We start from the raw sequence: 16873 nt of genomic DNA, 5'->3' as shown, positions 1-16873 counted from the left end.
TTTGCTGCAATTGTTTTATCAACCACAGCTTACGACAGATGTTAGACACTTCATAAATGACCAACGTTTCATTGGTTTTTATTTGAGGTAAAAAAACAATGCAAATATCATTTGTCATGTGTCAGGTGTCAGGTCACTTTGAGGATCATCCACTCATGTATGAAATAGTTTCATTCAGGAAGAATTGTTAATATGGTATGGGGACTCCATATTTGTAGCACCACCAAGCCAAGCCTGGTAATCTTCTAACATGTGACTGGATTAGGAGGTCAGTGTCACTCAGTGTGAGCTTGGGACAGTCCTGCTGCAGAATGTGTATCGTACCACAGCACAAACATGTGTCATAATGCATGTACAATGTGTTATATTCTGGAGTCTTAATAGTTGATTATTTTTGTTGAATTATGGCACTGAATGAGGTTCCCTATTCTGTATGTTATTTACATTGGGGGGGATAAAATAAGCAGCCTGTGAGGGTATTATCGTTAGCATATTACATTTTCTATGATATGGTTTCAGAAATGTTACAGTGTGCATATACATTCTCTTCCCACAGAGGTTACTTGTCATATCTTCCTACAAACCTCTGTTCTAATACGGCTCTTTCATGGTGAGAGTGTTCAGGATTCATGTTTGGTTTGCAATAAGATTTAGATGTGCAATCAGCGACATTGTTTCAAAAGTGATCATTTGCAAGACCTCGGTAGTTTCCGTATACTTCGGGAAAACTAGAACCTCTTCATCTGTGCAATGCGCAAACGTTTCTTCTAGACAGAACTCAGTCATGTATTGGCAGGTCAATGGCGTCTCCATCGCCCTCATTGACAACAGACAAGGTAGCCATTAAATGCCTTGTGTGTCACATCAACACAAGTCCCCGGCAGAGGAGGGATATTTGTGGTGCCATAGGTGCTTGCATTAGTCAAGTTAGATCTAAGTCGATGTAAAACGTGTTCTGATCGGACAGAAAGAAGGGAGATACTTCGTGTTGTGATCATTTGCCTCTAGGAGATTTTACGAGAACCGGAAAATATGGCCGTATTAGAACAGAGGTTCGTAGGAAGATATGACAAGTAACCTCTGTGGGAAGAGAATGATATTACCTGTATCTCCATAAATACAAAACGTATTGAAGTGAACTGGAAAGCATTTGCAACATATCAACTTGGGTTTATAGAAACCAAATGTTTTGCTTGTGATCTGAACTTCGCCATTTTTTCCCTTATTCTTATAGCTGATGTTTGATGTTTCAGATGATCCAAAAGATGAAGAAAGGCGAGTCAGTGGATGAGGAAGAACAGTAGACTACTCCAAGAATCAAGTTGAATACTACAAACATCTGTGATATTTCAAATGGAGAACAAGGCCATTGGCGTAGATCAACATATCAACCGTCCAGCATTATTAAAATATTACACTTATGTTTAAATGCTTACAATCAAAATCCAGATTTATTTGCATTCCAGTTATTTTCAAACTGTGATATAGAGCGAAGTGTGAGTATAGTATTATCAATGTTCCAACATCACAGTGGGGACACCAGACATAGGCTTCACACATCATACCCAAGTGGGCCTGTGGGTGACAGGCAAAGACTTCACCCCCTACTTTGCCCCACTGTGACACACTGTGTATGGCACATGTTGTTGGAGTAGCTTTGAAAGAGTTTCTTCTCCTTCACTTTGCATGGTTTCAAATTTTTTGTGCCAAGTTAAAGAACCAATATAACCAGAACCTAGTGAACAAGAATTTGTTTTGTTAAAATAATATCTTAACGTCACAGAGGCACTATTTTGGCCAGAGAGTGACATGATGTTAATTTCAACCAGTGTTTGAAACTTATGCATGTATGCCCAAAGGTTTCAAACCAGTTTTTCCTTCAATCATATACACAATGCTCGCACAATCCTGCGTAGATGACATATTTATATTTACCAATGTTACACCCTTTATTACATGTATTTATGTTTAACATTTGTAACCTGGGTTTGTCTGGGGGTTGTTGGTTATGGTATATTTCTATATTCATCTTAGTATGTGCAATTTGCTTTCTTGGATAACCAACTCTGGACCAGGCAAGGCAGTGACTGACATCATTAGTATCCATCTACACATTTGGGATATGAAGACATGTAGCAACAAATCTGCCCTATCCTGTCAGTCCCCACCTATGATGGGATATGAAGACATGTAGCAACAAATCTGCCCTATCCTGTCAGTCCCCACCTATGATGGGATATGAAGACAGGTAGCAACAAATCTGTCCTATCCTGTCAGTCCCCACCTATGATGGGATATGAAGACAGGTAGCAACAAATCTGCCCTATCCTGTCAGTCCCCACCTATGATGGGATATGAAGACAGGTAGCAACAAATCTGCCCTATCCTGTCAGTCCCCACCTATGATGGGATATGAAGACAGGTAGCAACAAATCTGCCCTATCCTGTCAGTCCCCACCTATGATGGGATATGAAGACATGGAGCAACAAATCTGCCCTATCCTGTCAGTCCCCACCCATGATGGGATATGAAGACAGGTAGCAACAAATCTGCCCTATCCTGTCAGTCCCCACCTATGATGGGATATGAAGACAGGTAGCAACAAATCTGTCTCCATCCTGTCAGTCCCCACCTATGATGGGATATGAAGACAGGTAGCAAACAAACCTACTCCCATCCTGTCAGTCCCCACCTATGATGGGATATGAAGACATGGAGCAACAAATCTGTCCTATCCTGTCAGTCCCCACCTATGATGGGATATGAAGACAGGTAGCAACAAATCTGTCCTATCCTGTCAGTCCCCACCTATGATGGGATATGAAGACAGGTAGCAACAAATCTGTCCTATCCTGTCAGTCCCCACCTATGATGGGATATGAAGACATGGGAGCAACAAATCTGTCCTATCCTGTCAGTCCCCACCTATGATGGGATATGAAGACAGGTAGCAACAAATCTGTCCTATCCTGTCAGTCCCCACCTATGATGGGATATGAAGACAGGTAGCAACAAATCTGCCCTATCCTGTCAGTCCCCACCTATGATGGGATATGAAGACAGGTAGCAACAAATCTGCCCTATCCTGTCAGTCCCCACCTATGATGGGATATGAAGACATGGAGCAACAAATCTGTCCTATCCTGTCAGTCCCCACCTATGATGGGATATGAAGACATGTAGCAACAAATCTGTCCTATCCTGTCAGTCCCCACCTATGATGGGATATGAAGACAGGTAGCAACAAATCTGTCCTATCCTGTCAGTCCCCACCTATGATGGGATATGAAGACAGGTAGCAACAAATCTGCCCTATCCTGTCAGTCCCCACCTATGATGGGATATGAAGACATGTAGCAACAAATCTGTCCTATCCTGTCAGTCCCCACCTATGATGGGATATGAAGACATGGAGCAACAAATCTGCCCTATCCTGTCAGTCCCCACCTATGATGGGATATGAAGACAGGTAGCAACAAATCTGTCCTATCCTGTCAGTCCCCACCTATGATGGGATATGAAGACAGGTAGCAACAAATCTGTCCTATCCTGTCAGTCCCCACCTCAGTCCCCACCTATGATGGGATATGAAGACAGGTAGCAACAAATCTGCCCTATCCTGTCAGTCCCCACCTATGATGGGATATGAAGACAGGTAGCAACAAATCTGTCCTATCCTGTCAGTCCCCACCTATGATGGGATATGAAGACATGGAGCAACAAATCTGTCCTATCCTGTCAGTCCCCACCTATGATGGGATATGAAGACATGGAGCAACAAATCTGTCCTATCCTGTCAGTCCCCACCTATGATGGGATATGAAGACAGGTAGCAACAAATCTGCCCTATCCTGTCAGTCCCCACCTATGATGGGATATGAAGACAGGTAGCAACAAATCTGCCCTATCCTGTCAGTCCCCACCTATGATGGGATATGAAGACATGGAGCAACAAATCTGTCCTATCCTGTCAGTCCCCACCTATGATGGGATATGAAGACAGGTAGCAACAAATCTGCCCTATCCTGTCAGTCCCCACCTATGATGGGATATGAAGACAGGTAGCAACAAATCTGTCCTATCCTGTCAGTCCCCACCTATGATGGGATATGAAGACAGGTAGCAACAAATCTGCCCTATCCTGTCAGTCCCCACCTATGATGGGATATGAAGACAGGTAGCAACAAATCTGCCCTATCCTGTCAGTCCCCACCTATGATGGGATATGAAGACAGGTAGCAACAAATCTGCCCTATCCTGTCAGTCCCCACCTATGATGTACATGGGATGCTTAAGACTGAATCTATCCTATATCTTTACTGGTATCACAAAGTATTTGTGTGCTGCTTAATGCAACACAAAAATCAGTGATCTGGATATCTCATGGCATCTTGTGGAAAGCACTATATAGACATCACAGATACTGAAACATTTCCTTTCTTGAGAAAGCTAGCAAGAACTGCTACGAAGTTTTCCAGTCTAATGCACTTTATGGACCTCTCTCTGATGCCTGGTTCCCTTTGGATTTGGATTTCCTGGAGGATCATAAATTTGAGTGAGGCTAACAGCATATCAAAGCAACTCAATTATCACTGCACCATTTCATCGCCGACAACTCATTATGTTATTGTCATGCACCAGTAAATCACAAGTAGACTTACCATTAGGATAATTTGCTCCCATTTCATACATACTTTATAAATGTTGGTCCTAAATAAAGTAGAATGGAGAGATGTGTAGCTTAGCTGGTCCAATGTTAGTAGTGAGTGAGTGAGTTTAGTTTTACGCGGCACTCAGCAATATTCCAGCTATATGGCAGCGGTCTGTAAATAATCGAGTCTGGGCCAGACAATTCAGGGATTGATCTATGCAATTGGGATACGGTGACGTGTCAACCAAGTTAGGGAGCCTGACCACATGATCCCGTTAATCGCCTCTTACGACAAGCATGGGTTACTGAAGAACAATTCTAACCCAGATCTTCACGGGTCTGGGTGGATACTCCAGACACTGGCATAATACCAATAAATGGGGAACCTTGTGGTTTCCAGACACTTGTATGAAATAGTGCAGTAGGTCATCAGCTCACAAGGACATGAGCTAACAATTCAGTTTCACCCATTAAGCACCTCTGTATTCTAGATGATGTTAGTGTTGTGTTTACTATCATAATGTACTGAATAACTGAGTAAGGTTTCCAGCAAGCCAAAAACAAACAGTTTCATTTTCTGTCATAAAGAAAATCATTTTATTTAGATAACTGATAGTGACTGGGTTTAATGGTAGTTTGGTCAGATCATGGCCTGATGTGGGTGGTCCAAACTTGTATGAAACTCATAGAACATGGTGCTGGAAAATCTAGTACTTGAACCCATCTCAGATGTCGTCAGATGACAAATTTTGATACCTCACTCCCCAACCCCAACCAACACACACACCATAACTCACACAGTCCCCACCCTTTTCTTTTCACTTTAGCCAAGCGAATTACAGGTCAAACTAAATATTGTTTATGTTAATCATCATAAAACATCTTCTGTAGGTGATGGAAACACAAGACGCAACAAGCAATAGAAATGTTTATTGAACAATGTATTCAAATGATAAGAAAATCAACAAGTCATGTCCCACATGTTATCACTATCACTGAAACTTGTGATATATGCATTGACATAGTCCATTTAACAGAACAATTTAATGGACAGGGAACAACAAACAGCCATTTTACTGTCTTGATCTTATCTTGATGTTTGTAATTTCACCTTAATAGGTATGTATATCTAAATCAGATCTTTGAATCAGTGATGTCCATTTATGATCCGATGATAATGGAAAATAGAATACCGGCTACATTAGGGGTTGTAGAGGGTGCACACTGATGCCGAATTTAATATTTCAGAGAACCCATATGATTGATGAAATAATTTCCCCCAACCTCTTCGACACAGCAGTGAACACTTAGTGTAATATGTTCATATTAAGAAATATGAAACTTCAGTTATAACAGTATCAAAATATACTATGTTGAAAACAAGTCTGATTGAACAACAAAAACAATTAACATTGTGTGAAATTAAACACATAAAGACTGATAGTGATAAACAATGGTTGTAGACAGCAGCATCTTTCAAAGGCGGAATATACTAGACAAAAAAAGTTAAGGATCATGAATAGATTTTGGATATTGATTTGTAGTGCAGGCCAGAGTCACAAATTGACCCCATACAGTTTCACATTTCCTAACTTTCTTTGTTGAGTATATACGAATCATTCCTTGATAAATCAACATGGCTGACAAAGCAGCTGACTGTTGACGATCTTAATACTAAGCGGCAATGGATTTCTCAATATACACCACCAACAGCCATCGCAGACATCGACACTGGTCAGTCATTCCTGTATGCATGTGTGCCTTGGTCTGACACGAGAAAGACTGAAGGGTCACAGAAGAACCATCTCTCCACATTGGCACTGAACACAGTAATCACTCTTAATGTTTTATTATGCAGCCTCAAGGTTATCTCATTACTCATCATTTTGAGTGAGTGAGTGAGTTGGGTTTTACACCGCTTTTAGCAATATTCCAGCAATATCATGATGGGGGACACCCTCCTCATTTTGAATATGCTGGACTATTATAGAGGTAAGAATGTCCCAACATTGTGCACTGGTCAAAACATCACCATTAGCACCATGTTAAGTGCATTGTAGTGATATAGGGACTATTGCTGTCAACTCTTGCTGATAGAAATTTAAATGTCTTGTGACTGAGAGTAATGGTTAAATTGCAGACTGAAGCTGTTTCATCAGGCCAGTCATCCTACATTTAGTTTATTTCTGACAAAATTCTTTGTCAGAACACAAAAAAGAAAAACTAGTCCCAAAATAGAAAGGTCCTGTAATTAATCATTTACAAAATAATTATAACTACACTATTCCATTCCTCTACAGTACCTTCATGTTTTTCTAAGGACACTTGGGTGATCCTTGAATCAAGGTAAAATGCTGACTACATGATGGAAGCTGATAAACTTTAATTCTGATATGGTTTGTTAGAAGTGCAGGGAGCAGTGAGAGCAAATACCATAGTGAACGATTCTGTGGAATTCCTGGAACATGTGTGCATGTACATAATAAGTGACAGTGATAATAGAGACAGATAAAAAAAGACTATATAAATGTTCCAAAGCAAACTTTTGACACCTCACATTCTCAAATACCCATAACCTTCCATTCAATAGATGTCTCGGTACGTGTCCCACATGCAGACGAAAACAATTAACATTCAACTGATTATTTGGCATGTTTCTTAAAGATGTTGATGACGTCTTCGACATCTTCCTTCGAGCCCAGGTAGATGGGACTACGCTCATGGATTTCCTTGGGCTGGATTTCCAGAATTCTTTGTCTTCCGTCTGTAGCCAGCCCACCTGCTTGCTCTATGATGAAGGCCATTGGGTTACACTCGTACAGCAGACGCAACTGAAACAGCCAATCACATGTTAGCATATTGGTAGAGAAGTGATTATCTTCATAGTATAGTGAATCTGGCTTACAGAGCTACAGATAACTTTTTGGGCCATTGAGTTATGTACTCGATTGTGTTCATCTCAATTGGGTATCCTAATTTTCCTTTCAGTAACCAAATAAATTGTACTCACCTCATTCAAACTCAATTGGGTATTTTGCCATTTCTCATTAATTTTAAAAATATAATAAAGTTTAAATGTTAGTGTTTGTTATTTATATTTTATCTGTATTATGAGAAACTGCAAGTTGTCAAGTTCATTTCCTGAAATAGAACCTCTCAGTATGCCTCAGTTATTTTATCTAACCCCAGTATGCAAGCTAAGATTTGACAGTTTTGTGTGTACGCATGTAAGATCACATTTATTGAGTATTTACAAAAATTCAAGCGTACTTGTACGCAATAGACTTAATAGAGTTTCCACATAAATATTTGCGTAATTTACACAGATACGCAGCTTATCTGTACCTCTGGGCTTAACAATGCTTTTTAATACCATTTCAGTATATTCCTGCAAGTCTGAGTGAGTGACTTCTGAAACCCAGGGAAAATCTTAACATAATTACGACAAACCTGCGATTCAAACCCCTCAGTTTATGGCGAGGTAATGGTACACATTGAATTAAGCATCTTAGTGAGTGAGTATGGTTCTATGCTGCTTTTAGCAATATGGGGACACCAGATTGTACCCCAGCCTTCAGCATGGCGATTAGCACTTAAATCAGCAACATGCTATTCCGATGCCTTCCAGTCATTAGATGTTTCGCTACAGTACTCATAATGTATCTTTAGCATCAGTTTCATTGAATGATCTCGCATTCTCTTCAAAAAAAATTGTCGTCTATATTTTGGTTGAGATCATCAAAATATAACACATATAACAATAACTTATAATCCTGAGGTATTGTTGCTGTAATGCAGAGATGACTGTGTGTGAGGACAAGTTTTTTTTATAAGTGGACCTTTAAAAAAAGGAACTTTGTATTACCTCTTGTCTTGTCAAACTTGTCTTGTAAATCAAATATGACAAAGACATTTGTGTAACAGTGTCTTAATATCAAATACATCATCCATTTAGGAACATTTATAATGCATCTGGAATATTCTATGGATTCTGAAGTATCTGCAAGGGAAGACAACTCACTTTTCCTTTTCGGTGCCTCCGTGGTAGATGGATACATGAATATTCCTCCGATACAAGGGTTCTGTGAACATCAGCTACCATAGACCCGATGTAGCGGCCACCATAAGGTTTGCCAGACTGTAAACACAGAGACCATGAAAGAACAAGTGAGTAAGTGAGTGAATGAGTTTAGTTTGACGCTGCACTCAGCAATATTCCAGCTATATAGCGGTGGTCTGTAAATAATCGAGTCTGGACCAGACAATCCAGTGCTCAACAGCATGAGCATCGATCTGCACATTTGGGAACCTATGACATATGTCAACCAAGTCAGGGAGCCTGACCACGCGATCCTGTTAGTCGCTTCTTATGACAAGCATGGGTTACTGAAGATCAATTCTAACCCGGACCTTCATGGGTACCATGAAAAAACAAGAAGGCCACAACATGCTTTCTTATTTGTTTCTCTATGATTATTCCTTAATTACCATATTCAGTATGTTAACCACTCTGCTGCATTTTGCACCCCAGAGAACAACTTGAAGACCAGTGTTTAAGTAATCTTAACGTGCATCCTGTATAGGACTGTAAATGTATCTTCAGCATTCTGCATTAAGTTTTGGCACTAACACTGTCTTTCGACAAAAAAAACACATTTTGCCTGAATCTCTTCACACCCATCATAGCAAAATGTCAAATAGAATACAGAATGTTTTCAGTGTTTACTCTTTATTCATTTCTGTAAACAAAACTACTGTATTCACAATAATTACTGCTGTGGTTGCTTCTCTCCTACAGTCCGTTTGAGTCCGAAACGGACCGATGAATTGCAAATTTTATCATTGTACAAAATTGCCACATAAATATAAATAGTACACATGTTTATCATTTACTAATACCCAACAGCTTTCTTATATTTGAAAATTTTCCGGACTCCACCAAAAAGGTTCTTTAAGAAACTATCATTAACATTTTGACACAGATCACTATTTGTTACGAGGGAGGAGTGCAGAGAAAGGGACAGCCAGGTGTGCGAGAAAGGATGGAGACGGCACAGCACAGGCTAATGAATCAATAACTTGGTGGGCACTTGTGCACATGCTTCTCTAACACCTAGCTGTCCCTTTCTCTGCACTCCTCCCTCATAACAAATAGTGAACTGTGTCAAAATGTTAATGATAGTTTCTTAAAGAACCTTTTTGGTGGAGTCCGGAAAATTTTCAAATATAAGAAAGCTGTTGGGTATTAGTAAATGATAAACATGTGTACTATTTATATTTATGTGGCAATTTTGTACAATGATAAAATTTGCAATTCATCGGTCCGTTTCGACTCAAACGGACTGTAGACAAAGAGTGGGCGAGGTTGTGCTTAATATAGCAGCATACAACAAGCTAGACTTGGACAAGTCTCTAAGGTAAAAATTAATAATTTAAATGATAAATGATAAAAATAATAAATAAGAGACTGGGGTCCTGTACTGTCCGCTTATCTAGCCTTGCCTCTTCAAGGGATAGAATTACTATAATCCATGGGCTCAGTATTCAGTACAACCTTGGAGCAAGGCTAAAAACAAGCAAGTTACATTTATTTTCAAGCAATATTCCTGCTTAATAATAGGGGGACACTGCTTGAATTTGAATGAACATGAATTTGTTAAACAAATAGAATGAAACGTATGGCCTTACTATCCCATCAAAACATGTTGCCTCAGATGCTTGATGGGCATTTAGTAGTTGGGAAGTAACACAACAAAGTATGGTATGGATTTACAAAAATAAGTAACTAAAAATAAGTAAATATTAAAATAAATAAGTAAATATTAAAGAAGTTGTAAATCCATACCATACTTTGTTATGTTTGCCTCGTCAACAAATGCTGTTTCACCCACCTCCGGGAACTTCTTGCTCTTCACATACTCTCGTGTTGGTTCATCCCAAAACTTCTCATAACCTTCATTGAGGGAGTAAATCTTGCCCCGAGGTTTACACCTGATGTTCTTCTCTGTCAACAGGAACTCTCCAATGGCCTGAAATACAGGACTCCAAGATATGATGCACACCAGACAGAATTAGTTTGTTGCCAGAGACTCATGGATGGGATAACTGTTTATGAGTTATGTCTTTAAAAATTTTAACTCAGCTTTCAACAGTAATTTATTGAAACCATGACCTCAGACACACAAACATGATGCTGATGTATCTTGACCGTTTAAGCATTTTGGTAACCATGGTGATGATAATCTTTGCACTGAATGATATTTCTTTGGTATTATGAGTTAACCAGTTGTTCCACTCACGGGATCATACATGAAGCCATTGACACCATTTCCTGTGGACAAGACCACCATAGTGGCGCTGCCATACAAGGCGTATCCTGCCGCCAACAACCTCCGTCCCTGGTTTCAAGGCATCCTTCACTGTGGGAATCCCATCTCCATTCTGAAACACGTTAAATCAACGATCTGACTCTTGGGTTTTGTAATAGAAACAACATCACTGTGGAATCTGAATCACTCTTGGTAGATACGACATGACCTAGCAATCTGAATCTCACATTCAACATACAATTTCATCCTGCATTTCAGAAACAAAATCACCCAGCAATATAAATCGGATGTTCTAAAAAACAACATCACCCATCAGTCTGACTCACACATTCAAGAAACAACACCCAGCCATACGAGTCACATTTAAGAAACATCACCCAGCAATCTGACTCACATTCAAGAAACATCACCCAGCAATCTGACTCACATTCAAGAAACATCACCCAGCAATCTGACTAACATTCAAGAAACAACACCCAGCTATCTGACACACATTCAAGAAACATCACCCAGCAATCTGACTCACATTCAAGAAACATCACCCAGCAATCTGACACACATTCAAGAAACATCACCCAGCAATCTGACTCACATTCAAGAAACATCACCCAGCAATCTGACTCACATTCAAGAAACAACACCCAGCAATCTGACTCACATTCAAGAAACATCACCCAGCAATCTGACTCACATTCAAGAAACATCACCCAGCAATCTGACTCACATTCAAGAAACAAATCACCCAGCAATCTGACACACATTCAAGAAACATCACCCAGCAATCTGACTCACATTCAAGAAACATCACCCAGCAATCTGACTCACATTCAAGAAACATCACCCAGCAATCTGACTCACATTCAAGAAACATCACCCAGCAATCTGACACACATTCAAGAAACATCACCCAGCAATCTGACACACATTCAAGAAACATCACCCAGCAATCTGACTAACATTCAAGAAACATCACCCAGCAATCTGACTCACATTCAAGAAACATCACCCAGCAATCTGACTAACATTCAAGAAACATCACCAGCAATCTGACTCACATTCAAGAAACATCACCCAGCAATCTGACTAACATTCAAGAAACATCACCCAGCAATCTGACTCACATTCAAGAAACATCACCCAGCAATCTGACTCACATTCAAGAAACATCACCCAGCAATCTGACTCACATTCAAGAAACATCACCCAGCAATCTGACTAACATTCAAGAAACATCACCCAGCAATCTGACTCACATTCAAGAAACATCACCCAGCAATCTGACTCACATTCAAGAACCATCACCCAGCAATCTGACACACATTCAAGAAACATCACCCAGCAATCTGACTAACATTCAAGAAACATCACCCAGCAATCTGACTCACATTCAAGAAACATCACCCAGCAATCTGACACACATTCAAGAAACATCACCCAGCAATCTGACTCACATTCAAGAAACATCACCCAGCAATCTGACTCACATTCAAGAAACATCACCCAGCAATCTGACTCACATTCAAGAAACATCACCCAGCAATCTGACTAACATTCAAGAAACATCACCCAGCAATCTGACTCACATTCAAGAAACATCACCCAGCAATCTGACTCACATTCAAGAAACAACACCCAGCAATCTGACACACATTCAAGAAACATCACCCAGCAATCTGACTAACATTCAAGAAACATCACCCAGCAATCTGACTCACATTCAAGAAACATCACCCAGCAATCTGACTCACACATTCAAGAAACATCACCCAGCAATCTGACTCATATTCAAGAAACATCACCCAGCAATCTGACACACATTCAAGAAACAACACCCAGCAATCTGACACATTCAAGAAAACATCACCCAGCAATCTGACACACATTCAAGAAACATCACCCAGCAATCTGACTAACATTCAAGAAACATCACCCAGCAATCTGACTCACATTCAAGAAACATCACCCAGCAATCTGACTCACATTCAAGAAACATCACCCAGCAATCTTGACACACATTCAAGAAACATCACCCAGCTATCTGACTAACATTCAGAAACATCACCCAGCAATCTGACTCACATTCAAGAAACATCACCCAGCAATCTGACTCACATTCAAGAAACATCACCCAGCTATCTGACACACATTCAAGAAACATCACCCAGCAATCTGACACACATTCAAGAAACATCACCCAGCAATCTGACACACATTCAAGAAACATCACCCAGCAATCTGACACATTCAAGAAACATCACCCAGCTATCTGACTCATATTCAAGAAACATCACCCAGCAATCTGACTCACATTCAAGAAACATCACCCAGCAATCTGACTCACATTCAAGAAACATCACCCAGCAATCTGACTCACATTCAAGAAACATCACCCAGCAATCTGACTCATATTCAAGAAACATCACCCAGCAATCTGACTCACATTCAAGAAACATCACCTTAGCAATCTGACTCACATTCAAGAAACATCACCCAGCAATCTGACTCACATTCAAGAACCATCACCCAGCAATCTGACTCATATTCAAGAACCATCACCCAGCAATCTGACTCACATTCAAGAAACATCACCCAGCAATCTGACACACATTCAAGAAACATCACCCAGCAATCTGACTCACATTCAAGAAACATCACCCAGCAATCTGACTCACATTCAAGAAACATCACCCAGCAATCTGACTCACACATTCAAGAAACATCACCCAGCAATCTGACTAACATTCAAGAAACATCACCCAGCAATCTGACTAACATTCAAGAAACATCACCCAGCAATCTGACTCACATTCAAGAAACATCACCCAGCAATCTGGCTCACATTCAAGAAACATCACCCAGCAATCTGACTCACATTCAAGAAACATCACCCAGCAATCTGACTAACATTCAAGTCATCACCCAGCAATCTGACTCCACATTCAAGAAACATCACCCAGCAATCTGGCTCTACATTCAAGAAAACATCACCCAGCAATCTGACTCACATTCAAGAAACATCACCCAGCAATCTGACTCACATTCAAGAAACATCACCCAGCAATCTGACTCACATTCAAGAAACAACACCCAGCAATCTGACTCACATTCAAGAAACATCACCCAGCAATCTGACTCACACATTCAAGAAACATCACCCAGCAATCTGACTCACATTCAAGAAACATCACCCAGCAATCTGACTCACATTCAAGAAACATCACCCAGCAATCTGACTCACATTCAAGAAACATCACCCAGCAATCTGACTCACATTCAAGAAACATCACCCAGCAATCTGGCTCACATTCAAGAAACATCACCCAGCAATCTGACTCACATTCAAGAAACATCACCCAGCAATCTGACTCCACATTCAAGAAACATCACCCAGCAATCTGACTCACATTCAAGAAACATCACCCAGCAATCTGGCTCACATTCAAGAAACATCACCCAGCAATCTGACTCATTCAAGAAACATCACCCAGCTATCTGACTCATATTCAAGAAACATCACCCAGCAAATCTGACTCACATTCAAGAAACATCACCCAGCAATCTGACTCACATTCAAGAAACATCACCCAGCAATCTGACTCACATTCAAGAAACATCACCCAGCAATCTGACTCATATTCAAGAAACATCACCCAGCAATCTGACTAACATTCAAGAAACATCACCCAGCAATCTGACTAACATTCAAGAAACATCACCCAGCTATCTGACTCACATTCAAGAAACAACACCCAGCAATCTGACACACATTCAAGAAACATCACCCAGCAATCTGACTAACATTCAAGAAACATCACCCAGCAATCTGACTCACATTCAAGAAACATCACCCAGCAATCTGACTCACATTCAAGAAACATCACCCAGCAATCTGGCTCATATTCAAGAAACATCACCCAGCAATCTGACACACATTCAAGAAACATCACCCAGCAATCTGACACACATTCAAGAAACATCACCCAGCAATCTGACACACATTCAAGAAACATCACCCAGCTATCTGACTCATATTCAAGAAACATCACCCAGCAATCTGACTCACATTCAAGAAACATCACCCAGCAATCTGACTCACATTCAAGAAACATCACCCAGCAATCTGACTCACATTCAAGAAACATCACCCAGCAATCTGACTCATATTCAAGAAACATCACCCAGCAATCTGACTCACATTCAAGAAACATCACCCAGCAATCTGACTCACATTCAAGAAACATCACCCAGCAATCTGACTCACATTCAAGAACCATCACCCAGCAATCTGACTCATATTCAAGAAACATCACCCAGCAATCTGACTCACATTCAAGAAACATCACCCAGCAATCTGACACACATTCAAGAAACATCACCCAGCAATCTGACTCACATTCAAGAAACATCACCCAGCAATCTGACTCACATTCAAGAAACATCACCCAGCAATCTGACTCACATTCAAGAAACATCACCCAGCAATCTGACTAACATTCAAGAAACATCACCCAGCAATCTGACTCACATTCAAGAAACATCACCCAGCAATCTGACTCACATTCAAGAAACATCACCCAGCAATCTGGCTCACATTCAAGAAAACATCACCCAGCAATCTGACTCACATTCAAGAAACATCACCCAGCAATCTGACTAACATTCAAAGAAACATCACCCAGCAATCTGACTCACATTCAAGAAACATCACCCAGCAATCTGACTCACATTCAAGAAACAACACCCAGCAATCTGGCTCACATTCAAGAAACATCATCCAGCAATCTGACTCACATTCAAGAAACATCACCCAGCAATCTGACTCACATTCAAGAAACAACACCCAGCAATCTGACTCACATTCAAGAAACATCACCCAGCAATCTGACTCACACATTCAAGAAACATCACCCAGCAATCTGACTCACATTCAAGAAACATCACCCAGCAATCTGACTCACATTCAAGAAACATCACCCAGCAATCTGACTAACATTCAAGAAACATCACCCAGCAATCTGACTCACATTCAAGAAACATCACCCAGCAATCTGACTCACATTCAAGAAACATCACCCAGCAATCTGACTCCCATATTCAAGAAACATCACCCAGCAATCTGACTAACATTCAAGAAACATCACCCAGCAATCTGACTAACATTCAAGAAACATCACCCAGCTATCTGACTCACATTCAAGAAACAACACCCAGCAATCTGACTCACATTCAAGAAACATCACCCAGCAATCTGACTAACATTCAAGAAACATCACCCAGCAATCTGACTCACATTCAAGAAACATCACCCAGCAATCTGACTCACATTCAAGAAACATCACCCAGCAATCTGGCTCACATTCAAGAAACATCACCCAGCAATCTGACACACATTCAAGAAACATCACCCAGCTATCTGACTCATATTCAAGAAACATCACCCAGCAATCTGACTCACATTCAAGAAACATCACCCAGCAATCTGACTCACATTCAAGAAACATCACCCAGCAATCTGACTCACATTCAAGAAACATCACCCAGCAATCTGACTCATATTCAAGAAACATCACCCAGCAATCTGACTCACATTCAAGAAACATCACCCAGCAATCTGACTCACATTCAAGAAACATCACCCAGCAATCTGACTCACATTCAAGAAACATCACCCAGCAATCTGACTCATGTTCAAGAACCATCACCCAGCAATCTGACTCACATTCAAGAAACCATCACCCAGCAATCTGACACACATTCAAGAAACATCACCCAGCAATCTGACTCACATTCAAGAAACATCACCCAGCAATCTGACTCACATTCAAGAAACATCACCCAGCAATCTGACTCAACATTCAAGAAACATCACCCAGCAATCTGACTCATATTCAA

General features: G+C 40.5%; 2 protein-coding genes across 4 annotated transcripts in view; one reads left to right on the top strand and one right to left on the bottom strand.

The window, feature by feature from the left end:
• LOC124284581 (kinesin-like protein KIN-14I) overlaps positions 1 to 2054 on the top strand; it is a 36475-nt gene extending 34421 nt beyond the window's left edge. For all 3 annotated transcript variants that reach the window (XM_046720673.1, XM_046720676.1, XM_046720675.1), the window contains one exon: positions 1254 to 2054. In XM_046720673.1, the coding sequence (XP_046576629.1) occupies positions 1254 to 1304 (51 nt within the window). In that variant the 3' untranslated portion in view covers positions 1305 to 2054. The remainder of the gene's footprint in view (positions 1 to 1253) is intronic.
• Positions 2055 to 5567: 3513 nt separating this feature from the next.
• The window catches only part of LOC124284580 (fructose-1,6-bisphosphatase 1-like), a 28872-nt gene continuing 17566 nt past the window's right edge, over positions 5568 to 16873 (bottom strand). Inside the window, 6 exon segments of the mRNA XM_046720672.1 lie at positions 5568 to 7485; positions 8677 to 8730; positions 8733 to 8790; positions 10544 to 10681; positions 10952 to 11041; positions 11043 to 11093. Of these exon segments, the coding sequence (XP_046576628.1) occupies positions 7295 to 7485; positions 8677 to 8730; positions 8733 to 8790; positions 10544 to 10681; positions 10952 to 11041; positions 11043 to 11093 (582 nt within the window). The 3' untranslated portion in view covers positions 5568 to 7294.

The sequence above is a fragment of the Haliotis rubra genome, unplaced genomic scaffold (assembly GCF_003918875.1).
Source record: "Haliotis rubra isolate DU_JTF1 unplaced genomic scaffold, ASM391887v1 Scf34, whole genome shotgun sequence".
In the NCBI taxonomy this organism is placed as follows: domain Eukaryota; kingdom Metazoa; phylum Mollusca; class Gastropoda; order Lepetellida; family Haliotidae; genus Haliotis; species Haliotis rubra.
This window is presented reverse-complemented; position numbering and strand designations above follow the sequence as displayed.